Raw genomic sequence first — 26,015 nt, forward strand, 5'->3', positions numbered from 1 at the left:
ACTGACCAGTTACCAATAACGTGAATGATTTCCCTACATTTAGACTCACAACAACATTTTAGCTGATAGTTGTTAAAAGTAACATCTCAAATGTTATTAGCTAACTTATTAATTAGCATGTAAGCTAAACATAAAAGTAAGATCTTGTGAATAGCGCATAAAATGGTATCGAATATGGTAATGTCATAACTAGCCTACCTTATGAGATTAGCTAATTTGCTAATATTATCATACTGGCACATAACTGGCTGTAATCTATGCAGTTTGTAGGACATCATAAGCTAATATATAACTTATGTTAATAATAACTTGTGCCTTATACAATAGACCTGAACATGTTTAGATCTATGGGCTAACACTAACACATGCTAACATTAACTGCCATGCTAACAGCTAGAAAATCAGAAAAATCAACAAACCTTCAAAAACATTGACTCAAAAATCCAACATGGCCACTCCTCATGTCAATAATAGCAGCTTTGGTGGAAACATGTTTGACGAAAATCACGTAACTGATTAAAAGTGGTGTTTGCATGTCGAGAGTAGAGCTTAAATCCATCTGAAGCTATAGAAGTCTCTACAGTCTAAATCCAAAAGTCTCTGTGGATGGATGAAGAGACATCCGGATCCAGAGACGGAGACAAACTGCAGAGAGAATGCAGCAGACGCTTTAATGACGTTTAATCAGACATGATGCTGCAGCAGTAAACACACAGAGGACCCCACCATCTTCATCATCATCATCAGAGACAGACAGATGCAGACAGAGACATGGACAGACAGAGACATGTGGACAGCAGCTCAGCGTCTCAGGACATCTTCAGGTCACTTATTACTGCTGAACCAATCGGGTTATAGATCGTTTAATGCTGTTTATATACTGATTATTAGTATTAATACACGCTGAGTAATTCAGAATACACTTGAAAGCTGCAGTCCGTTCCTGCAGGGATCATCCTCACCGGGATTCCCTGCTGGAACACCAGGAACGTTTTAGAACAGGAAGGAATACGGCTCCTGGAGCCCCGCCCCTCTTCCAAAGCCCCGCCCCTCCTGCAGACAGAGCTCCGCCCCCTCAGTCTGATCCCCACCAGGAAGTCCGGGAACCTGGTCTGTTCCTGGACTCTGTGAGCTTCCCGTCAGAGATCCAGATGTTCCAGAACCTGGACCACCTGAGGTGTTCCAAAGGTTCTGCTCCATCACCATCCAGATTTGGGACAATATCTGGTTCTGTTCCCTAAGACGACCCGGAAGGCGCTGATCCAGGTCCTAAAGCAGCAGAACCTTTGGAAGACCCAGCAGAGGGGACCTAAATAACGCAGAACCTTTTCGGGAACTACTTGTCGCTCTTTCAGGAACGTTTATAGGAACGTTGTATCCAAAGGACGGTTTCAGAGACATTCCTGATCTCCGGATTCCTTGATCAAAGGTTTGCAGAAACTGGTCAAGTCTTGAGGAACTGATCCAGAAAAAACAGGATCATTTTCAGAACCAAGGCTCAGCATAAGGAAGCGTTTCTGAAAGTTAGAACCTTTAAGCAGGAAACCCAAATCTCTTCAGGCACAAGAAAACATTCCCAGCGACTTCACTGGGAATCTTAACGATTTTACCGGAGCATTTTGGCTTTTCAGAGTTATTTAGCATCTAGAACACATGTGGAAACCTGAAAGAAAACCCAGAGTTTTACATCCTGGTCATTTCCACAGACACTGAGAAGTGAGGGAGGGTGGTTCTGATCCAGAAACAGGAGAGGAGCTTTAAAGGTACAGGACCAGAGTTAGAAACCTCGGGATTGTTGGGAACGTCAGTAAAGTCTTTCTGTGGCTGAAGCTGGTCGTTATCCGACTTCCCAACCCCACATCCCAACAGGAATCCCCCTAGCAGGACTTTGCGGGTCCACAGCGGTTTGTCCGTCCATCGGCAGGCGGATTGATGTTGGTGTGCGGTTGTAACCATGGCGACCGGTCTCAGGTTGTAACCATGTGCGGTTGTAACCATGGCGACCGGTCTCAGGACTTGTTGTTGTCGTAGAGATCGAGGGACGCCTGGATGTCCGGCAGCTCCATCTCACAGGCGTTGCTCCGAGGAGACATGGCGTTCCTGTTGAAGAAGTGACCTCCACCTACCGAGAGGCGGGAAACATCAGAGCACAGACGTCAGAACCAGAACCAGAATCCAATTCATGGTAACTCTGAGCAGAGCTGCAGCTCTGGAGGTAGACCGGGTCATCAGTACCTGAACAGGTAAACGGAGCAGCTCTTTAACTGGCGCGCCCGTTAGCATGCACTGCTGAGCTACTTACATCACGTTTTGGTCCTGGTTCCTTGGCAGGCGATTTAAAATCCTTAACGCAGCTACTGGTGTAAAGCTGCTACTGCAGAGTTTAGTGTAGGGATGTACGTGAAGTGTGTCGGTTAATGTAAAGACGGATTGACTGTAAAGCTGTTGCTGTGTGGATCTGGTGTATTTGAACGTAGACATGCTGCTCTGCTGTGAAGCTGTTTTACCGTGAAACTACTTTGCTGTGACGCCGTACTCCAACGTGATGTTGTTTTATTCTGGAGTAAAGTTGAAGACGGACGGCTGTTTGTGAAGTTCTGCTCTTCTGGTTTCTTACTCGTTACGGCCACGGTGATGTCAGCGGGCGTTCTGGGCGCGGTCTCAGCATGGGGGGGGCTGAGCGGCTCCAGGCTGATGGACGGCTGGTTCTGGTCGCTCAGTGGCGCCCTCTGGCTGCCGGATGTCTGACCGACACCCAGACGCTCCACATCCAGAACCACAGCGTCCACGCAGGGCAGGCTGGTCTGAGACAGGGGCCAGAGGGGACACGGTCATCCATCACACCTGTCCCCCAGCTGGTGATGTCATCACACCTGTCCCCAGGTGTGATGTCAGCGATGACTCACCATGATGCCCAGAGCTTTGAGGATGTTGAGTTTACACATGGGACAGGTGCAGTGTTCGTTCAGCCAGGGATCCACGCACACCTTATGGAAGACGTGTCTGCATGAGACAGAGACACGTTGAGACACGTTGAGACACGTTGGACGCTCCAGTCAGCAAAGGCTTGGGGAACAGACTCCTTCAGGTGTGGACCCGGTTCTGGACTCACTTGCAGGGCAGAATCCGGACCACGTCGTTGAGCTGGTATGCCTCGATGCACACGGCGCAGTGGTTGAAGTCCGGGTCCGTTTCCTTCAGGACGGACAGGAAAGACAGCCGTCAGTCAGCAGAACCAGAACCATTTTACTCCAACATGACGGTTCTGTGCAGGTCCGATCCATGACTGGTCATGTTGCTTTCTGAGTTTACCTTGTCTCCTTTCTTCACCGTCCTCGTCGTCAGCTTCCCGATGGCTTTCTTGGCTGCGTCTCCTAGGCGACGCTGGAGGACAGAGACAACAGACGTTATCGTCCAATCAAGATGAAGCATCCCTGGTGACACAAAGCTCCGCCCACCAGGCAAAACCCAGTTTCTGCCCTGCAGTTTGTGCAGTTTCCATTAACATTCAAACCTCAGCTGGTGAAGATTGTTTGTTAGGGAAAAACGAAAACTACAAATCCCAGCATTCATAGACTCTGTAGCAGGAGAGGGTCGTTACATCACTGAAGATCAAAGAAAACGTTTCTATCCACAACCTGCACCTGACTCCGCCCACCAGGACCTGCTGCCTTCAGGTGCCGTGTTTGGATTCTCCTCATCTAGCCTAGTTTAGCTTCATCTAGCCCAGTTTAGCATTTATCTAGCCTAGCCTCATGTAGCCTAGCCTAGTTTAGCTTCATCTAGCCCAGTTTAGCATTTATCTAGCCTAGCCCCATGTAGCCTAGCCTAGTTTAGCTTCATCTAGCCCAGTTTAGCATTTATCTAGCCTAGCCTCATATAGCCTAGCCTAGTTTAGCTTCATCTAGCCCAGTTTAGCATTTATCTAGCCTAGCCTCATATAGCCTAGCCTAGTTTAGCTTCATCTAGCCCAGTTTAGCATTTATCTAGCCTAGCCTCATATAGCCTAGCCTAGTTTAGCTTCATCTAGCCCAGTTTAGCATTTATCTAGCCTAGCCCCATGTAGCCTAGCCTAGTTTAGCTTCATCTAGCCCAGTTTAGCATTTATCTAGCCTAGCCCCATGTAGCCTAGCCTAGTTTAGCTTCATCTAGCCCAGTTTAGCATTTATCTAGCCTAGCCCCATGTAGCCTAGCCTAGTTTAGCTTCATCTATCCCAGTTTAGCATTTATCTAGCCTAGCCTCATGTAGCCTAGCTCAGCCTTGCTACCGCCTCAGCCGTCGCACCTGGCTGCGGTGGCGGCCGGCGCCGTAGCGGATCTTCTGGATGAAGTAGAAGACGAGCCAGGCGGAGGAGATGATCATGAGGACGATGAAGGAGACGGAGACGAAGACGAGCGATCCGCGGTTCAGGTTCCTGCTGGGACTACGGAAGCCCAGAGAGGCCAGAACCGTCAGGTTCCGGTCCAGGTGGGCCAGGATCTCCTTCCCGTACGCCTCTGTGATCATCACCGCAACGATGTCGCCCGTACCTGCACACAAAACCGAACAGAACCCGACCCGATCCTGCTGATGAGAACTGAACAGAACACGACCCAATTCTACTGATCGGAACCAACCTACTGCACCAGCCTCTCCTTCTAAATCCCCTGGACGCTGTGACCTTCCGGTCAGAAACGCCTCAGAGGTCAGAGAGAAATCCAACCAGGCCGGCGGCTAAATTTATTCTGATCAATCGCCAGGAAGGACACTCTGTAGGTTTCTGACCCGGTTCAGAAGAGGTTCTGATCCAGTCCAGATCTGGCCGGTCAGTGTTTTCGGCCCGGTTCTGACCTTCGTGGCCCATCTTGACGGTCTTGTCGGTGGAGTTGTTGTAGACCAGAACCGCCGTGGCGTTGAAGGCGGCCGCCTTCAGGATCTTCTCCCTGAAGGTGCAGTTCCCTCGCTGCAGCAGCGCCACCCAGTGGACGCTGCGGGGCGGAACCAGGAAGCGGGTGTTTGGGTCGCAGCCCTGCCGGTCCACCACTGAGGAGACACCGTTACCATGGTTACTGCCTCCAAGATGGAGGTCCAGAGGTTTTTATTTATGAGGTAGACACATTTAAATGGCCAAACGGCTTGCCATACAGCAGGGAGAGGTAGAGGAGGTATCATGATCTGGGACACTTTAAGAACGTGGCAGCAGTCAGACGTCAGAACAAATCAACTCAGAGGAGCCCAGAACCCGTCTGGACCGGTTCTGGTGCTGAACTGACGGAATAAAAACATCCCCAGTTTAAACTGCACTGGCTCTGACATCACTTCCTGTCTGTAACAACAACCTGTTTAAAGGAGGAAACGTTTCAGCTCCTGCCTCAGTTTGTGTGATGAGGCGACCGGCAGGAGGAGCAGGAGGAGCAGGAGGAAGATGAAGAGGAGGAGGAGCAGGGAGAACAGGGGGAGCAGGGAGAAGAGGAGGATGAAGAGGAGGAGGAGGATGAAGAGGAGGAGGAGCAGGGAGAAGAGGAGGATGAAGAGGAGGAGGTGCAGGGAGAAGAGGAGGAGGAAGATGAAGAGGAGGAGGAGCAGGGAGAAGAGGAGGATGAAGAGGAGGAGGTGCAGGGAGAAGAGGAGGATGAAGAGGAGGAGGAGGATGAAGAGGAGGAGGAGGATGAAGAGGAGGAGGAGCAGGGAGAAGAGGAGGATGAAGAGGAGGAGGAGGGAGAAGAGGAGGAGGAAGAGGAGGAGGAGGAGGAAGAGGAGGAGGAGGATGAAGAGGAGGAGGAGCAGGGAGAAGAGGAGGATGAAGAGGAGGAGGTGCAGGGAGAAGAGGAGGATGAAGAGGAGGAGGAGCAGGGAGAAGAGGAGGATGAAGAGGAGGAGGAGCAGGGAGAAGAGGAGGATGAAGAGGAGGAGGAGCAGGGAGAAGAGGAGGATGAAGAGGAGGAGGAGGATGAAGAGGAGGAGGAGGATGAAGAGGAGGAGGAGCAGGGAGAAGAGGAGGATGAAGAGGAGGAGGAGGGAGAAGAGGAGGATGAAGAGGAGGAGGAGGATGAAGAGGAGGAGGAGGATGAAGAGGAGGAGGAGCAGGGAGAAGAGGAGGATGAAGAGGAGGAGGTGCAGGGAGAAGAGGAGGAGGAAGATGAAGAGGAGGAGGAGCAGGGAGAAGAGGAGGATGAAGAGGAGGAGGTGCAGGGAGAAGAGGAGGATGAAGAGGAGCAGGGAGAAGAGGAGGATGAAGAGGAGGAGCAAGGAGAGCAGGGGGACCAAGGGGAAGAGGAGGAGGAGGATGAAGAGGAGCAGCAGCAGGAGCAGCAGCTCCTTCAGCTCATCTCTGCAGTGTCCTTGGAGCGCCTGACTGTAATCTGACTCCAGAGCAGAGACGCTCCGTCCTTCAGCAGCCAGGAAACCTCCGCAGTCTCAGCCGGACTCGGAGCCGCTGCATCCTCCGCCTCCCCGACTAAACTCAGCTGCAGCAGCAGCGACTACAAGACAGTTGCCATGACAACAGTCAGGTCCAGAGCTTAGTAGAGATTTTCTTCAGATTCAGATGTCAACGAGGTGAAACCAGCTTCCAGTTATTACTCCCTACCTGGAGGACCAGACTAACACCTGGAACTTTTTATGGCCGTCTCGTCGGGGCCAGACTAGATCCTGGAAGTCCTTGTTTTCCCCTCTCGTCAGAACCAGACTAACACCTGGAACTCTTAGGCAGCGTCAGGTAGGTCATGTGACCTGTGACGCGAGTACCTCCATGATGCGGCGCCGGCGTGAGGACGATGCCCCGGGCGTCCATCTTCGGAGAGTCCTGCCCGTACGTCCCGTCCTCGCTGCTCATCATGTGGACGGAGGACCCTCGGTCCATGACGGTGGCGTTCACCGTGGCGTCCTCGATGGAGTTCCTGTCAGCGCGTCCTGCTGCCGCGGAGCGGGCCTGGACCACGACCTGGACCAGAACCAGCATGAAGACGGCGACGATTGGGAAGCAGGTCCAACGGTGCAGGTCCATGTCTGCCGGTCCGGTTACATGGAACCTGCCAGGAAGCAAAAACCCAAACGTCCGTGGGGCCAGACTAACACCTGGACCGAAAGTTTTATCACGATATTTAACAGAACTGTGATAACGACTAAAGAGCCGATAATAACTATTTATTACGTCTTTTTTAGGCAACTGTGTGTCACATAAACACAAGTAGTGGTTTTGAAAAGAGGCCGGTCACATGAAGAAGTCGATAACTTTGTTAAAAATTTATTTATTGATGCTTTTATTGAACAAACTGAACAAAACTGTAAAACTATTAAACCTGACAGTATGATAAATAATCAAAATTCTTATGAAATTTATCACAATATATGATAAACGATACAATAAACGTCCAGCCCCGTCAGTGATGTCCCACTGTGTCCAACCCCGTCTCTGTCCCTGAAATATTCAAACTTCTCATTTTTAAACGTTTTCAGGTCACTGTCCACGTCCCGCTGTCCCTCTTTTTCCTGTCTGTCCACCAACGTCTGTCAGGTTGTTCTGATTGGACTTTCTCTAAATCCATCTTACCTTAAACTGTCCCGCCTCGCCTCAGTGTCTTCCAGATGTGTCCGTCTGTAGGTGTCCTCCTGATGCTCTGTCCTCCTCCCTGGACGTCTTCCAGGTGTTCTGCGTGTCTCCTGTCTCCTCCAGATGTTGTTTTTTATATCCTCAGTGTCTCCTATTTGTTGGTTTCTGTCCCAGTTTGTCCTCCAGATGCCGCCTGTGGAAGGGCGCAGTAAACCCTGGGTTCAGACTGCCAGGTGAGGCAGCTGTGAGGACATCAGGAGATCGGTCAGCCCGCGGAACAGAACCGGAACCTAATCTGGACCCTGGTTCCGGAAGCTCCTGCACCGACAGCGCCTGGCTGTGTTCCGGACTCCGTCTGGACCCGGTTCTGCAGGGGGCCCACCTCCGTGTCTACTGTAGCTGCTTCGGCCCGGTTCGTCTCTCCGCTGGACTCCCGGTGCTCCGGGCCGGGCCGGCTTCGCTCCGTCGATGGGGAACCTGTGCTGGTTCTGGTGGGTCGGATCGGACAGGCTGTGCTGGTTCTGTTCGGCTCGGCTCCACTAACAGCAGGTCGGTACCTCAGTTCTGACAGCGGCGCACCGCGCAAGCGCAGAACATCAACAGGGGAGCGTCGGAGCGCGTGTGATTGTATGATTCACCTTCTCTTGGAGATTTGGAGGAGATGTCGCGATAAAGGGCGCGATGTCAGCCAGCTGTTTGTGTCCTGATCAGATTTCTCATCGATTAGTGATCAGCGATCAGAAAGGGAAGGAGGACACCTGCTGGACACCGACAGGAAGTGCAGTTTCAATTTTATTTAGTTTGTTTATAAAGTTGGAATTCACAACACGTCATCTGGCACAAAAAGCTTTAATTAATAATCCATTCCAGTCAATCATATTTTATCAATCAGTTCATCATGAATCTGGACCGACTGGAGGAACTGAACCAGGAGAACTTTCTGCGTTACAGTAAAACCAAACCAACTTTATTTATAAAGCAGTTTAAAACAACCACAGCTTATACAAAGTGCTGTACATTAAAACACAACATAACAATAAGAAACAACTTTTACAGTTTAAAAACAAAAACATACAATTTAAAACTAGATCCTGCTGTAAACTAGATCCCCACGTAAAATAGATGGTTTAAGACGAGCTTTAAAGTGGACAGTGAAGGGGCGTCTCTGACCTGCCAAGGCAAGTCGGTCCATAACTTTGGGCCCAGGACAGAGAAGCTCTGACCCTCTGAGCCTCCTGGACCTCTGGACCTCCAGGAGCAGCTGGACCTGAGAGACCGATGGGGCCCGTAGGGGTGAAGAAGCTCAGAGGTCAGCCGGGGTGAGATTATGTAGTGATTTAAAAACAAACATAAGAATTTTAAATGAATCCTAAAATATACAGGCAGCCAGTGAAGTGAGGCCAGGTCAGGGGTCAGGGGTCACATGCTCCCTCTTTCCAGTTCCTGTTCAAAGTGGTGCAGCAGCATCTGAACCAGCTGCAGCGACTGACTGACTCCCAGATGAAGGGAGTCACAGGAATCCAACCGAGTGGAAATAAAAGCCTGGATCATGTTTCAACATGGAAAGAAAAGATTTCACTGACGCCCATCGCCTTAAACGATAAAAGCTGGACTTAACCACGGCTCTGATCTGGCTGTCCAGTTTACAATCACCTTAAAACCAAGATCTGTAATAACAGGTTTAAAATAAACCTCCAAGGGTCAAAGGTCAACAGAGGAGGACTCACAGGAGCCACTGGGTCCAAACACCATCACCTCTGTTTTCATTAAAGTTTAAAAAGTTCAGGGCCAACCAAGCTTTAATATCACCAAGACATGCCAGGAGATGTTTGATAATCATCCTTCTGCTTCAGGGGCAAATAAACCTGACAGTCATCAGCATAACAATGAAATGAGATCCATTGTTTCCTGAGGATGGAACCCAGAGGCAGTAAATACAGAGAGAAAAGCAGAGGGCCCAGAACTGAGCCCTGCGGGACACCATAAGGCATCGAAGCAGCAGATGATTCAGAGTCACTAATATTCACTGAAATGGTTCTCTCCTCCAGGTAAAACCTGAACCATTTAAGAACAGTGCCATCAATACCTACAACGTGATGTAATTATTAAAATGTGGTGGTCTACAGTATCAAAGGCAGCAGTTTGGTCACGTAGGATCAGAACAACATGGTGACCAGAATCACATGCAAGAAGGACGTCATTAAAACTCTTATTAAAGCAGATTCTGTGCTATGAAGAGTTTTAAAACCTGACTGGAAAACCTCCAGAATGCCATTGTCATCTAAAAACTGTGTCAGCTGACAGAACACAAGTTTTTCTAAAACCTTAGAAAGAAAAGGCAGCTTAGAAATCGGCCGATAATTAACCAGAGCAGTCGGATCAGGGCCAGGTTTTTTAAGCAGTGGCTGCACTACTGCATGTTTAAAACTAGAGGGCACCACACCTGAGGACAGAATGCTATTTATAACTGCAAGAACAGGCTGCAGTATGCTAGATAAAATATCTTTAAAAATGGTGGAGGGACAGGATCATGGGGGGAACCTGATGGCTTAATTAAGCCACCAGGTTCCCACATTAAGCCACCAGGTTCCCACATTAAGCCACCAGGTTCCCACATTAAGCCACCAGGTTCCCACATTAAGCCACCAGGTTCCCACATTAAGCCATCAGGTTCCCACATTAAGCCACCAGGTTCTCACATTAAGCCACCAGGTTCCCACATTAAGCCACCAGGTTCCCACATTAAGCCACCAGGTTCCCACATTAAGCCACCAGGTTCCCACATTAAGCCACCAGGTTCCCACATTAAGCCATCAGGTTCCCACATTAAGCCATCAGGTTCCCACATTAAGCCACCAGGTTCCCACATTAAGCCACCAGGTTCCCACATTAAGCCATCAGGTTCCCACATTAAGCCATCAGGTTCCCACATTAAGCCATCAGGTTCCCACATTAAGCCATCAGGTTCCCACATTAAGCCACCAGGTTCCCACATTAAGCCACCAGGTTCCCACTTTAAGCCATCAGGTTCCCACATTAAGCCACCAGGTTCCCACATTAAGCCACCAGGTTCCAGCATTAAGCCATCAGGTTCCCACATTAAGCCACCAGGTTCCAGCATTAAGCCATCAGGTTCCCACATTAAGCCATCAGGTTCCAGCATTAAGCCATCAGGTTCCCACATTAAGCCATCAGGTTCCCACATTAAGCCACCAGGTTCCCACATTAATGGGACCAGGTTCCCACATTAAGCCACCAGGTTCCCACATTAAGCCACCAGGTTCCCACATTAAGCCACCAGGTTCCCACATTAAGCCACCAGGTTCCCACATTAAGCCACCAGGTTCCCACATTAAGCCACCAGGTTCCCACATTAAGCCACCAGGTTCCCACATTAAGCCATCAGGTTCCCAGATTAAGCCATCAGGTTCCCACATTAAGCCACCAGGTTCCCACATTAAGCCATCAGGTTCCCACATTAAGCCACCAGGTTCCCACATTAAGCCATCAGGTTCCCACATTAAGCCACCAGGTTCCCACATTAAGCCACCAGGTTCCCACATTAAGCCACCAGGTTCCCACATTAAGCCACCAGGTTCCCACATTAAGCCATCAGGTTCCCAGATTAAGCCACCAGGTTCCCACATTAAGCCACCAGGTTCCCACATTAAGCCACCAGGTTCCCACATTAAGCCACCAGGTTCCCACATTAAGCCATCAGGTTCCCAGATTAAGCCATCAGGTTCCCACATTAAGCCACCAGGTTCCCACATTAAGCCATCAGGTTCCCACATTAAGCCATCAGGTTCCCACATTAAGCCACCAGGTTCCCACATTAAGCCATCAGGTTCCCACATTAAGCCATCAGGTTCCCACATTAAGCCATCAGGTTCCCACATTAAGCCACCAGGTTCCCACATTAAGCCACCAGGTTCCCACATTAAGCCACCAGGTTCCCACATTAAGCCATCAGGTTCCCACATTAAGCCACCAGGTTCCCACATTAAGCCATCAGGTTCCCACATTAAGCCACCAGGTTCCCACATTAAGCCACCAGGTTCCCACATTAAGCCACCAGGTTCCCACATTAAGCCACCAGGTTCCCACATTAAGCCATCAGGTTCCCACATTAAGCCATCAGGTTCCCACATTAAGCCATCAGGTTCCCACATTAAGCCATCAGGTTCCCACATTAAGCCATCAGGTTCCCACATTAAGCCATCAGGTTCCCACATTAAGCCATCAGGTTCCCACATTAAGCCATCAGGTTCCCACATTAAGCCACCAGGTTCCCACATTAAGCCACCAGGTTCCCACATTAAGCCATCAGGTTCCCACATTAAGCCACCAGGTTCCCACATTAAGCCATCAGGTTCCCACATTAAGCCATCAGGTTCCCACATTAAGCCATCAGGTTCCCACATTAAGCCACCAGGTTCCCACATTAAGCCACCAGGTTCCCACATTAAGCCATCAGGTTCCCACATTAAGCCATCAGGTTCCCACATTAAGCCATCAGGTTCCCACATTAAGCCATCAGGTTCCCACATTAAGCCACCAGGTTCCCACATTAAGCCACCAGGTTCCCACTTTAAGCCATCAGGTTCCCACATTAAGCCACCAGGTTCCCACATTAAGCCACCAGGTTCCAGCATTAAGCCATCAGGTTCCCACATTAAGCCACCAGGTTCCAGCATTAAGCCATCAGGTTCCCACATTAAGCCATCAGGTTCCAGCATTAAGCCATCAGGTTCCCACATTAAGCCATCAGGTTCCCACATTAAGCCACCAGGTTCCCACATTAATGGGACCAGGTTCCCACATTAAGCCACCAGGTTCCCACATTAAGCCACCAGGTTCCCACATTAAGCCACCAGGTTCCCACATTAAGCCACCAGGTTCCCACATTAAGCCACCAGGTTCCCACATTAAGCCACCAGGTTCCCACATTAAGCCATCAGGTTCCCAGATTAAGCCATCAGGTTCCCACATTAAGCCACCAGGTTCCCACATTAAGCCATCAGGTTCCCACATTAAGCCACCAGGTTCCCACATTAAGCCATCAGGTTCCCACATTAAGCCACCAGGTTCCCACATTAAGCCACCAGGTTCCCACATTAAGCCACCAGGTTCCCACATTAAGCCACCAGGTTCCCACATTAAGCCATCAGGTTCCCAGATTAAGCCACCAGGTTCCCACATTAAGCCACCAGGTTCCCACATTAAGCCACCAGGTTCCCACATTAAGCCACCAGGTTCCCACATTAAGCCATCAGGTTCCCACATTAAGCCATCAGGTTCCCACATTAAGCCACCAGGTTCCCACATTAAGCCATCAGGTTCCCACATTAAGCCATCAGGTTCCCACATTAAGCCACCAGGTTCCCACATTAAGCCATCAGGTTCCCACATTAAGCCATCAGGTTCCCACATTAAGCCATCAGGTTCCCACATTAAGCCACCAGGTTCCCACATTAAGCCACCAGGTTCCCACATTAAGCCACCAGGTTCCCACATTAAGCCATCAGGTTCCCACATTAAGCCACCAGGTTCCCACATTAAGCCATCAGGTTCCCACATTAAGCCACCAGGTTCCCACATTAAGCCACCAGGTTCCCACATTAAGCCACCAGGTTCCCACATTAAGCCACCAGGTTCCCACATTAAGCCATCAGGTTCCCACATTAAGCCATCAGGTTCCCACATTAAGCCATCAGGTTCCCACATTAAGCCATCAGGTTCCCACATTAAGCCATCAGGTTCCCACATTAAGCCATCAGGTTCCCACATTAAGCCATCAGGTTCCCACATTAAGCCATCAGGTTCCCACATTAAGCCACCAGGTTCCCACATTAAGCCACCAGGTTCCCACATTAAGCCATCAGGTTCCCACATTAAGCCACCAGGTTCCCACATTAAGCCATCAGGTTCCCACATTAAGCCACCAGGTTCCCACATTAAGCCACCAGGTTCCCCCCGTGATCCTGTCCCAACCACGTCCTCTAACAGTGAGACAGTCGCAGGTCAAACTGAGTGAAGGCAGCAGAGCAAGGGGCTGAAACAGAGGGGTCAGAGCAAGGGGCTGAAACAGAGGGGTCAGAGTCAGGGGCTGAAACAGAGGGGTCAGAGCAAGGGGCTGAAACAGAGGGGTCAGAGTCAGGGGCTGAAACAGAGGGGTCAGAGCAAGGGGCTGAAACAGAGGGGTCAGAGCAAGGGGCTGAAACAGAGGGGTCAGAGCAAGGGGCTGAAACAGAGGGGTCAGAGTCAGGGGCTGAAACAGAGGGGTCAGAGCAAGGGGCTGAAACAGAGGGGTCAGAGCAAGGGGCTGAAACAGAGGGGTCAGAGTCAGGGGCTGTGATAAGAGCCCTGGTTCTACCAACCTTTTCAATAAAGAAACGCAGAAAATGATCAGATGTCAGGAGAAGCTTCCAAACAGGCATCCTGTGGAATATGAAGCACAGAGTCAATGGTATAAATAAAACACGTGGGTTATGGCTGTTGGAGGAAATGATGTTAGCCAAATATTCCCTTTTAGCCTCTTTAAGCTGCTCTGGTAGAGACGCCAACAGTCTTAGAATCTGAAACGTGACCTGCAGTTTATCCTTTTTCCACCTGCGTTCAACACGGCGACATTCCTGCCTTACAGCACGAGTTCTGTCACTAAACCAAGGCTCAGGTTTAATCCTTGGCTGCCTGGTTTTTAGTCCAGGATGGTTTGACAGGAAGAACAGAACCAGGACCAGAACTGTTCTGTATCAGAGTGGAGGAGGTCAGATGATCCACAGAGCTGAAGGAAAGCAGCAGAGAACTGAGTGGCAGTGGAAGGGTTAATACTCCGACACAGTTTTAACTGCAGCAGGTGGCAAAGTGACGCTGAATATGAAGAGTTTGTCTGATGAAGAGTTTGTCTGATGAAGAGTTGGTCTGATGCTGAGACGCTAGAAATGTTCTTCAGCTGACCTGTAGGTTCAGGTCAGAGGTCAGAGGTCAGCCTGATTTCTGGTTTCCAGCTGGAACAACTGGAGCTGTTCTGACTCTGGATCGTTCCTCTTTAGGCCCAAAGGTAACTTCAGCTTTCTGGGTCAGGGTTCTGGTTCTGACCCGTCGCTCCAGCATCCCTCTGTTCGTTTCCCTCCATCCTGACTCATCTGCCACTTCCTGGTTCATTTAACTGGATCAGAACCGAACCAGTTGGGATTTTCATGTAACCCAAAGAAACATCAGAGCAAAGGAAGCAGAACTGGATCGACCCGGTCCAAGATCTAGGAAGAGACCCGAAGATCAGACCTCCAGAACCGTCAAGGCAGACAGTTTGGGTGGATGAACGGGTCAGAATCCCACCTGAGCGACGGACCGGTCCAGATCCTCCACGCGGCAGACATCTGGAAGGTTCCATGATGTCCTTGTGGAAGTGCATCCCTGGTCGGTACCGGGTCGGTACCAACTGAGGAAGGACCGCGTGAGTCTAACTCTGGGTTCTGGTTGAGGGCCAGTTCTGAGTCAGGGAGTCCAGCAGAGGTCAGAGGTCAGGGTTAGGGTCAGGTTGGGCCGGTGTGGCTGGTTAAGGTGTAACAGATTAGGGTGGTTAGTTTGGTTTAAGGTTAGCTAGGATCAAAAGTAGTTATGGTTACAGTTAGTGAGGGTGAAGGTCACCCAGTGTTAGTTAACTTGGTTTAGTTAAGGTTAAACTAAACCAAACTAACTGGGTTAGTTAGGATGTGTTGGGTCAGATCGAGTGCATCATTGTTGAGTTAGTTTGGTTTAGTTAAGGTTAAACTAAACCAAGCTAACTGTAGGTTAGTTAGGATGTGTTGGGTCAGATCGAGTGCATCGCTGTTGAGTTAGTTTGGTTTAGTTAAGGTTAAACTAAACCAAACTAACTGGGTTAGTTAGGATGTGTTGGGTCAGATCGAGTGCATCGCTGTTGAGTTAGTTTGGTTTAGTTAAGGTTAAACTAAACCAAACTAACTGGGTTAGTTAGGATGTGTTGGGTCAGATCGAGTGCATCGCTGTTGAGTTAGTTTGGTTTAGTTAAGGTTAAACTAAACCAAACTAACTGGGTTAGTTAGGATGTGTTGGGTCAGATCGAGTGCATCGCTGTTGAGTTAGTTTGGTTTAGTTAAGGTTAAACTAAACCAAACTAACTGGGTTAGTTAGGATGTGTTGGGTCAGATCGAGTGCATCGCTGTTGAGTTAGTTTGGTTTAGTTAAGGTTAAACTAAACCAAACTAACTGGGTTAGTTAGGATGTGTTGGGTCAGATCGAGTGCATCGCTGTTGAGTTAGTTTGGTTTAGTTAAGGTTAAACTAAACCAAACTAACTGGGTTAGTTAGGATGTGTTGGGTCAGATCGAGTGCATCGCTGTTGAGTTAGTTTGGTTTAGTTAAGGTTAAACTAAACCAAACTAACTGGGTTAGTTAGGATGTGTTGGGTCAGATCGAGTGCATCGCTGTTGAGTTAGTTTGGTTAAAGTTGGTGTTGTCTTAAGGCGTTTTCGAACTGCAGGGAACGGAACGGTTCCGACCGTGTTCGCATTACTACTTGCGACCGGTTCCACTGGGCCCCATGGAACCACAACAGCTGTGGTTCCAGTTGGGCCGGCCAAGCGGTTCTGCTTAGAACCAGCAGCTGATTGGCTGCTGGTTGTTATGGAGTCAGACGTTGACAGCTGGCTCTCACTACACTGTATTTTATTTTGTAAAGTGCTGTTTTCAATGAGTTTATTATTAGTTTAATTAGCAGTGGATTTGAAATCACCTGGTCTAATGATGAGGTTCATTTTTTCCTCCGCTACTCGCTGATGAACCAGTTCAGCTGCATCCAAACCATTGTTTAGTTTCAATAATGAGGTCCGGTTCAGCTTCGATGGCCCTCAGCGTAATGCGAACACAAGAGGGCTGGAGCCGAGCCGAGCCGAGCCGAGCCGAGCCGAGCCGAGCTGAGCCCAGCCGAGCCCAGCTGAGCCCAGCCCAGCCCAGCCCAGCCGAGCCGAGCCGAGCCGAGCTGAGCCCAGCCGAGCCCAGCTGAGCCCAGCCCAGCCCAGCCCAGCCGAGCCGAGCCGTTCAGTGCGAAAGCGCCTTTAGTGAAGGTTAAGGTTACCCAGGGTCAAAGTTCATTTGGTTTAGTAGTGGTTAGTTAGGCTGAAGGTTAGTTTAGTTTTCATATTGTCATATTTTCAGGGTAATTTCTCGGTTCTGTTGGACTTTCAGATCCACATTCCTCTGGTTTCTTCTGTCGTTTTCTCCTCTTCTCTGATGTGTGAAACCCAAACGGGCCAGCTGAAACTTGCTTCATGTTCTGAGCTGTGATTGGACAGCCAGGCCTGTCCAATCACAGAGTGAGGTGACTTCCTGTTGAGTGAATAAGGTTGGAACTGGGCCAGCCCTCACGTTACTGGCTGCTGTCGCTACCAGGACCGTCAGAGCAGAACCAGGCAGGAGAAAAGCCAACAGAACCCAACAGGACCAGGTCCAGTCTGCCTGAGCTGGGCTGCTAACCGGTTCTGACCCGAGTCCTTCTTCACAGCTGTGGCAGTACATGTGGATCAGACGGAGCGGCTGGACTCAGAGCGGTCCTCACAGAGACACACTCTCCTGACACACACACAGTCACATCTGGCGAACATCAGCAGAGTGGGCGGTTCTGGTCCCAGGCGGGTTGGCTGGATCGGATCAGACTGCTGCCAGTTCTCACACAGAACCAGCTGCTTCCCCGTCGGGTTCTGGTGGTTTCTGAGACGGTTCTGGACCATGAAGTGTCTCGTCGGGACTCTGCTGTTGGTGTCCGCCCTGCCGTCCCTCTGCACCGTCTCTCCGCCTCCGGACTCCGAGTGTGGCATGTCCTACCGTAAGTCTGCTGCTGTCCTCTGCACTGCTGGACAGCTGGACACTTCAAACCGTCTCCACGATTATTTTTGCAGTTGATGGGAAGCTGAAGTAAAATATCTGAACTCATTTCTGAGTTTGAAAGGCTGATGGCAGGAAGCTGCCACGGATTTAGAGGCTTCAGCCAGAAACTCTGAGGTTTGATTCTGGTTTCTGTAAACAACAAATGTTTACAGTATCTGACAGCCCAACCTTCAAACGCTTCAACGATTTTACCAGCAAATTAAGACAGAGCAGCAAATTATTACAGAGCAGCAAATTATTACAGAGCAGCAAATTATTACAGAGCAGCAAATTATTACAGAGCAGCAAATTATTATAGAGCAGCAAATTATTACAGAGCAGCATATGCTGAGACTGAACGTCGTCAATAAAACCGGTTAAAGCTGAGAGCAAAAACCTGTCAGTTTCAACTGCTGTGTGTTCTGGTCTCTATAGGTCTGTAGTTTGCTGTGTTCTGGTCTCTATAGGTCTATAGTTTGCTGTGTTCTGGTCTCTATAGGTCTGTAGTTTGCTGTGTTCTGGTCTCTATAGGTCTATAGTTTGCTGTGTTCTGGTCTCTATAGGTCTATAGTTTGCTGTGTTCTGGTCTCTATAGGTCTACGAACCTTCCGGGTGACGACCAGGTGTAACCTGACCACCCTAAAGGAGAAGCAGGTGAATGAGATCAAGGCTTGGACCACCAACCTGGTGCTGCCGATCGTCTACCTGTTTACCTTCTGTGTCGGTCTGCCCACCAACCTGTTGGCTCTCTGGATTCTCGTGTTCCGGACCAAACGTCGGCCGTTGACCACGCTGCTCATCAACCTAACTGTGATAGACTGCTTGCTGCTCCTGGTTCTGCCGTTTCGGATCGTCTACCTCTTCCGGGGGAGCCACTGGGAGCTGGGGGAGCCTCTCTGCCGGATCGTCATGGCGATGCTTTACGGGAACATGTACAGTACGGTCTGGTCCCTGGCCTTCGTGGCTGTGGACCGGTACGTGGCTGTGGTTCATCCGTTTGGTGCGAAGAGTTTGCGCAGCCGGCGGTGGTCTCTGGGCTTGACGGCCGCAGTGTGGGTGGTGATGCTGGCCGCCATGTTGCCTCTGCTGCTGTCCCAGCAGACTTACCCTCTGGATGACCCCAAGATCACCACCTGCCATGACGCACTGCCCGAGAGCGTGCAGGAGAACTACTTCCTGCCGTACTTTGCCACGCTGTTCACCACCTGCTTCCTGCTGCCCTTCGTCATCGTGATGTTCTGCCACAGCGCCATACTGCGCACCCTGCTGGCTGAAGGCAGGAAGTACTGTCACACCATCAGGGTGATGGGTCTGATGATAATGGTGTTCATCGTGTTCCTGCTGCCCTGTAACGTCCTCCTGATCCTGACCTACAGCGACAGCTGGCCGGACGGTGAGGACCTGTACATCCCCTACATGATCAGCCTGACCATCAGCACCTACAACAGCAGCTTCAACCCCTACGTCTTCTACGATGTCTGCAGAGATTGCAGAGAAAGGACCAGGAACGCTCTGTGCTGCGTCCCTGACATGGAGGACATACCGTCCTCTCAGGGGACACACACCTCCTCGTCAGCGAGGCAGAGGTCAAAGGTCACTCTGTTGGCCATGACAAGTTACAGGGGACGCCTGACCCAGCAGCCAGAGGTCAACATGATGACATGACAGTCAGCTGATGCTGGTTTACGTCAGCAGCAGCCGCTGGGCCTCCAGATCCTCCTTCTAGTAAAACAATTAGCTACTGGAATCTTTATTGTTAACCGTCTTTACTAGAAACAAAACTGGAGAAAAAATGTTTTCTGTGTCAAAACCTTTTGTCCATCCTGAACCTGACTCCTATTGGTCAGTTCACTTTTGTTTATTCTCCGTTCTTTCTGTGAGCCAGTGTTTCTCCACCCTGGTCCTCATGTTTTAGGTGTTTCTCTTCTGCCACCTGGTTGAATATTTTGGTGATTAACAGGCGTCTGCAGCACCTGATGGTCATGCAGTCATTAGAATCAGCTGTTCTGGTCCAGAGGCTCATCTGACACATGCAGGGGGCGGTGAGGACCAGGGGGGAGAAAGTACTCAAAAAATGTACTCAAGTAAAAGTCAAAGTACCACATTAACATTTTACTTAAGTAAAAGTAAAAAAGTCCTGGCTTTTAAAAATACTTAAGTATTAAAAGTAAAAGTACTCGCTGAATGCATTACCTAATCGCTAATATAATAAAGTGTGCCGATCGTATTTAATTTTAATACATCAGAAATGTGCCATTTTAATGAACACTACCACAGATTAAACATGTTCTTATTGTGTTTATTCTCTGTAACAGTTTAGACGTAGATATGTGATTCTATGGATCATAATTTCAGGGATGGAAACATTTTGTCTCCTGTCCTGACATAGCATGAACTTCATTAGTGACATTTATTTAGAAAGAAATCTAACTGAAAGGGGATGTAAAGAAGGTGTGGGCGGGGTGGAGGACATGCAACCAAGGAGCCATGTAGCAGAGTTGTAGTCAAGACCACCGAACCCGAGACCAGCACCCTGTGCTACGTGACACAATAACATTAAGTTTACCTATCAAAATTGGTTTTCAGATTGATCTGAAAGATCCACATTCCCATAAAACACCTAGATATTAAATACTAAGAGCTGAAATATATTTAACCAGTATCAATTAAAACTCACTTCATTCTGTTTTGCTTTCATCGCTGTGCTACAATCCGCAGAGGTCTCCTGCTATTCCTAGAAAAATAACGCCTTGGGCGGTTGCCCATATTGCATATGTCAGAAACCACAACTGAAACATCGCAATTAACGGTAAATATCGTTCAACTATGAACACTGTCCAACGGCGCAACAAGTAACTAAGCAGAATGAGCACCGTGACTGTTTTCATCCTCCCTCCCACTGCGATGTTTGCCACCATGACAGGAGACGAAATCAATCAATGAGCAATGAGCATGCTCTGTGTTCATACGTTCAACTTTTACTTATTCAGCGATTAAATGAATGTATATATATATATATATATATATATATATATATATATATATATATATATATATATATATATATAGACATAGCTACCGCAGTGTACACAAGAACAAAGAACGGCTCTCAGTGAGGCTTCAGTCCTTAGGACTTAGTAAAGATCCGTCCAGAAGAATCGGATCGTTCCTGAATGTCATATCACTATATTGCAGACTTTGGTCACAGCGTTGTTCCATATATGCGACACCTCAGTCAAAACCTCCACACAATAATTCAGCGCATGAGTGACAACTTTGTTTCATCAGATGCAACATGTGTCTCAGTACAGCTAGCTTTGCTAGCACAGATCTTACCTTTCTTTAAGCTTTCCTTCCAAGTGACGCTAAAAGTTGGACGAAGTCTCACCGTCTGTGAAAGCGAAGCGCTGCTGATTTTACATGTCGCCATATCTATGATTTATGCAGATATTATATTATAGACAAACATCTCCTCCCGCTCAGAGGAAACCACTGCGCATGTCTGGAGCTCCGCAGCGAGTAAAGGTGGAGCCGATGGGTGACAACAGACACTAAGTCACGTTATTGCTGGGATTTTACGGCGCCATCTTAAATCCCTGAACTTCACATTTTAACGGAAAAAAAGAGCAACGAGACTTGGATGTAACGAGTAACGCGAGAGTTTGTAGAAATGTAGTGAAGTAGAAAGTACAGATACTTACTGTAAAATGTAGTGGAGTAAAAGTAGAAAGTATCCATTATTAAATCTACTTAAGTAAAGTACAGATACACGAAAACTGTACTTAAGTACAGTAATGAAGTACTTGTACTTCGTTACTTCCCACCACTGGACCAGGGGGGAGAATCACTGCTCTAAGCTAACAGTGGAGCTAGCTAAAAATGAATAACCGGAGTTTGACCCGTCCTGCAGCTCTGAGTGAACCCGTGTGCGGGTTGTTGGTTTCGCTAACTGAAGAGCTGACGGGTCAGCCGGCCGGCCGGCCGGGACGTCTGCTGCTGTCCCTGAACACAACCCAACACTGCCGGAGGGTTGAACAGTTAATCTAGTCAAAACTTTGCCAAAAACAGTAGAAATGACGCAGACGCCACCTGAACCTGGGAGTCTCCATCATCACACCGGCAGGCTTTGCTTTCCACGTTTTATTATTTAGCTAAATTTGTTTTTAAAAAATCCTGGAAAAATGTGCAAACAGATATAAAAAGTATTTATTTAGATTCGGACCCATCTAAATATTTTAGGGATAATTTCCTCGGATTAGTCTGGTTGTGAAGAAGTGCATCACATTGGTTAAGGCCACAACCTCCCAGTGTTGAGGAAAAATGACTATTTTTAGTGTTTAACACAGCTTAAACCTTTTAGAACGAATTTCTTAATCTTGAACAGGTTTGTGTTAGTGATTTAAAACCCGAAGAACTATTGCTGGGTTAAGTATTTAAAGTACAAAGGAGAATAGAGATCTGCAGGAGAGTTTCAGCTCAGACCCCTGGGGTCTCATCATTAAAGACAGGAGGTCATAAATGAACATATGCAGGAAGGTGGAGGACAGAATCACATGAATTACTCTGAGAAAGGGAACTTTGGTCGGTTCACGGAACCAGGATGAGAAGTTTTCCAAAACTAACATCTGACATGGTGAAAAACAGAATATAACATAAAATGTTTTAAATCACTAACATTTAATTTGTAAGACATTTTTCTTAGTTATTAATAACATGCTCTGACTAAAAATTGTATTATCTTGTTTAAGAATTAATTTAGTTAATGATGAATGTATTTGAAATTATTTCTGACTATATTAGAATCACATGAAAATGTTTTGTTTAGTATTAGAAAATACTTAGGTTTATGGTGAATGAATGTCTTAATTCTTATTTGTTTCTAATTCTTAATTAGAAACAGGAATTGTACTTCATTATTTTCTGTTAATATTATCTATTGCTTTTGTTTGATATCAGGACTAAACTTTGGAGATGCTGAGTGCAGAAGAACAAATTGGGTTTTTGGAGAACTTTTCATTGAATTAAAATACAGAATTAAAGGTTTGTTCCTGGCAGAGCAGAAGAAAAACCAGAATTTCACAGCTACCTGTGAGGTTCTGGTTTCTCTTGGCCCAGATGGCTGTAGAGCTGGATAGTGTTAAGAAAATACATTTAAAATAAGTTAGTTTTAGAATTTATCATGACTTGATTGAAATACCATAATTATAGTTTTAACATTTATAACATATTCTGACCTATTGATATATTTTACTGTAGTTAAAGCAGATTGTTTGTCAAGATCTCTGATCTGCTCTTTGTCTGTCTGGAAACAATCAGTAGGAAGTTCCAGGTTTTCTCACTGATCTGTGAAAGACATAAACCACCATGAATTCAGAGAGTCTGCTTCTACCTTATTTAACAAAAGGTGTTTGATCTTGTGAACAAACTGCGGGACTTTTTCTAAATTCAAAAAGGGCCAGAGATGCCTTCCAGTTGGTCAAGTAGAGATACGCCTTATTTGAATACATTAAGAGGAAAACACGCCTACAGGTATAAAAGTTTGTGCACAAGGGAAACAATTTAGAAAAAAGCTGATTTATTTTACTTCTGCACCAGCTCTTTCTCCAAGGACGTCCTGGATATTTCTGTCTTCTTGTCTCAGGTAACAATGTTTGTATCTGTGTTTCTTCAGTTTCCTGTTCTATCTTATACTTTCTTCTGATTGGATTAAATTCTGTAATTCTGTGACGTCAACACGCATTGTTGTGTTTCTGTCCCCACACGCGGCCACGCGAGAGAACCCGGTCTTGTGAGAAATCAGCTGTGTGAAGCTGACACCCCACCCACGTGAAAAAATCCAGCAAATAGTCTGAATGGTTAGTGCTCCGTTTGTGCAGGTTTGTGCCGTTAACATTTTCTTTTGTGCAGTTTTGGTTTCTGAGATATTAAAAGTAATAATTTTGGCCGATGACGTCACCGTCACCCTATCATGTTCCAAATCAAACCTAAGTGTGGGCTACTTCTTTTAATTCTTCAGATTCTCAGCTGTTGTACAATGTGTACATTTTGTTTTGAACTTCAATAAAGACTTAGAACAAGAAAAAATGTGTCTCATTTCAAGAAATGTTTTAAGATAGCAATGTTTTTTCACTTCTCTCCACAGTAATTGAATCCTAATAAAGGACATGCAGCCTGACCCTGACGTAATGTGTATAACCTGTTCAACTGTGCTTTGATTTCGGAGGTGGTCTGAAGAATTATATTCACATTGTTGATGTACTGTCTGCTGATTATGCAGCAAACGTGTAAAAAAATTACATGAGCCTGTAAAGGCCAATTTGCTAGTTGAGCATTAATTTACTTACCTTACGTAGCCCACACTTAGGTTTGATTTGGAACATGATGTATTCCATGTATTTTTATTTTGATAGCTGCCGATTAAACTGAAAGTTACAACATTGACATGATCATATGAGTAGTTTTTACCGAGAAATCGATCAGAAGCGCCGTGAATGGTCAGATCCGCCGGATCCACCTCTCTGGCTGCAATGCGCGCTCCCGACACAGGGGGGCAGAATTTCTCACAAGACCGGGATCAAAAGAAGAATCAGAACCAGAGTTTTGCTAAATTTAATTGTATAAAAATTCTTCCTTAACACCAGTTACACTATAAAAGGTTTATTATGGAAATAACAACATGAAGACCACAACCGAAGATGGAGACGTTGGAAACCTGGAACTAGATTCATATTGTAACCTTTAGTTTATTTTCTACTATTATTATGTACTTTTAATACATAATAATAGTACATAACTCTGTACTTCACAGGACAGTATTATTATTGTCCTTTTCACTGTAATTATTGTGGTTTCTATATTCATGGATGCTGTTGGCTTCTCTTCATGACGTATTTCTGCTGTTTTCCTCCATCATCCTACAGGATGAACCTGTTATTGTAGCTTAATGACGTCACAAAGGTGGACATGTGTTTATGTTTGTATAAGAAAGTTTTTGACCATAAAAATCCCGCTGCTTTAGGCCCGGTGCATTATGGGATGCTGCGGTTCTGGGTCGGGTTCAGGACTCTGGGTCCGGGTTTCGTTTCTGTTTCTTGCTGTTAAACTGAAATAACAGCAGCATCCAAGAATCGCCTTTTCCTGAATGAAACCCAGAACAAACCGCGTTTCCTCTCAGAACCGGACAGATGGATGAAGTTGGTTGACGGTCCGGTTCCGTTTCACCGGTTCAGATTCTGACCAGCAGACATTCGGTTAGAGATCAAACTTCACAAAGGATGAACTCTGCGGTTCGTCCCTGTATCCTGACGGGATGAGCAGGACGGAGGCCGCTGCTGTCATCAGTCACCGCAGCTTCAACAGAACCAACAGGAACCCAGAACCAGCCCGCCGCCTCTCCGTCTGCAGCAGGAACATTTACATTCCAGACCGATCGGGTTTTATTCACCTGAGACCTTCACTGTGGTGCCATCTGGAGACATCCTGACCCAACTGAACTTTATCCGTGAAGACAGAGACGTCCGTTCCAGAGTCCTGGCCTCCTGTAAAGCGGCCCAAAACGTTTGCGTAAAAGAGGGCGGAGCAACGAGGTTCCCATCGGGGACACGAGACGGAACAGAAATGTCCAACAATGACGTCATCGACGCGTCACCCTACTCTGAGTTAGATGACATGTAATCTAACGCGTCATTATTTGCAATCCAGTAATCAGATTAAAGTTATGCCTCCACGTTGATATCTGCAGTTTTTTTAGTAAACATATTGTTGCTTCCTTTTTGGAGTTCAGTTTGGTTCAACACCAGCGACACAAACCAGAGCTTTCAGTGGAAAAACTAAAGTTCCTTTTAATGCCATACAAATATGAGACAGAAACATGGATTATATCTTTATATAGACCTGTCTATTGATTATAGATTAATAGTTTTACTGGACAGAAATGACAAAGAACAAATCTGGTTCTTAATCAAATCCTAATGAGTCAAAGTGTCATGGAGTCATCAGCCTCATGACATTAACACTGACATGAAAAATAATATTGAAGAAATAAATATATCAAATCTAATAAAAACATAAATAAGTGATCAGTTCTTTACTGTTATGGTCTGTAAGATATATTTATCCTCAGTACTAGATGTGGTCTCAACAAACCCATGACACTAAAACAATATTATTTTACCTTTTATCTGGAAATAGTGTCTGTTTATTCTTGCCATACAGTCTCTGTATTAATTATTGCTCGAAAGGTCTTGCCATACCAGTTTATTCCTCTGTATTTACTTTAGTTTCTTAGTTTATTCTTGCATTTTGTTGTTCATTCATTTCCATTTAGTTTTATTTGATTAGTTTTATCCTCTCTTGGTTTATTGCTATGTTCACTTTAGTTTCTTTCCTGTTGTTACATTTATTTTATCGTTTATTCACCATCAGTAATCTTCACTCATCACCTGCTGCTCCGCCTCATCGTCATGTTTCACATCATGTGTTGATTTTTCACTGTTCAGCGTCAGATTCTCTGTTTTTATGCCATAAGTCACATCTAGTTCGTCGCTCCGTTTCATGTCCCGCTTCTCCCGTTTCAGAGTTTTGCGCAATGTGAACG

General features: G+C 47.1%; 2 protein-coding genes and 1 long non-coding RNA gene across 4 annotated transcripts; 2 read left to right on the top strand and 1 right to left on the bottom strand.

Moving 5' to 3' along the window:
- Positions 1-664: 664 nt before the first annotated feature.
- rnf130 (ring finger protein 130) lies at positions 665-8,275 on the bottom strand. 2 transcript variants are annotated; one of them, XM_081611967.1, is made up of 10 exons: positions 7,533-8,275; positions 6,728-7,011; positions 4,832-5,023; positions 4,286-4,530; positions 3,313-3,384; positions 3,113-3,195; positions 2,907-3,003; positions 2,618-2,804; positions 2,014-2,122; positions 665-1,971 (listed from the first exon to the last, which is right to left on the bottom strand). In XM_081611967.1, the coding sequence occupies exons 2-10, from the start codon at positions 6,984-6,986 to the stop codon at positions 1,968-1,970; spliced, it is 1,248 nt and encodes a 415-aa protein (XP_081468093.1). In that variant the 5' UTR covers positions 6,987-7,011; positions 7,533-8,275; the 3' UTR covers positions 665-1,967. The 2 variants fall into 2 exon arrangements, with proteins under 2 accessions (XP_081468093.1, XP_081468092.1); XM_081611966.1 differs by having other exon boundaries at positions 665-2,122; positions 7,533-8,267.
- Positions 8,276-16,573: 8,298 nt separating this feature from the next.
- Positions 16,574-19,702, top strand: si:ch211-132p1.2 (proteinase-activated receptor 4). The gene is made up of 2 exons (XM_008420980.3): positions 16,574-17,378; positions 18,015-19,702. The coding sequence occupies exons 1-2, from the start codon at positions 17,282-17,284 to the stop codon at positions 19,082-19,084; spliced, it is 1,167 nt and encodes a 388-aa protein (XP_008419202.2). The 5' UTR covers positions 16,574-17,281; the 3' UTR covers positions 19,085-19,702.
- A 796-nt stretch (positions 19,703-20,498) lies between these two features.
- LOC145553214 (uncharacterized) lies at positions 20,499-23,860 on the top strand. Its single transcript, XR_014089503.1, has 2 exons — positions 20,499-23,295; positions 23,327-23,860. It is a non-coding gene; the product is annotated as an uncharacterized LOC145553214 (long non-coding RNA).
- Positions 23,861-26,015: the final 2,155 nt, after the last annotated feature.

The sequence above is a fragment of the Poecilia reticulata genome, chromosome 10 (genome assembly GCF_904066995.2).
Source record: "Poecilia reticulata chromosome 10, P_reticulata-male-v2, whole genome shotgun sequence".
In the NCBI taxonomy this organism is placed as follows: domain Eukaryota; kingdom Metazoa; phylum Chordata; class Actinopteri; order Cyprinodontiformes; family Poeciliidae; genus Poecilia; species Poecilia reticulata.

Coding starts and splice junctions, on each gene's coding strand:
- rnf130 (XM_081611967.1), bottom strand. CDS start 6,986: ATGGACCTGCACCGTTGGACCTGCTTCCCAATCGTCGCCGTCTTCATG. Junction 3,385..4,285: donor CCGGCCGCCACCGCAGCCAG/GTGCGACGGCTG, acceptor TCTGTCCTCCAG/CGTCGCCTAGGAGACGCAGC. Junction 3,004..3,112: donor GTCCGGATTCTGCCCTGCAA/GTGAGTCCAGAA, acceptor TGTCTCATGCAG/ACACGTCTTCCATAAGGTGT.
- si:ch211-132p1.2 (XM_008420980.3), top strand. CDS start 17,282: ATGAAGTGTCTCGTCGGGACTCTGCTGTTGGTGTCCGCCCTGCCGTCC. Junction 17,379..18,014: donor CGAGTGTGGCATGTCCTACC/GTAAGTCTGCTG, acceptor TGGTCTCTATAG/GTCTACGAACCTTCCGGGTG.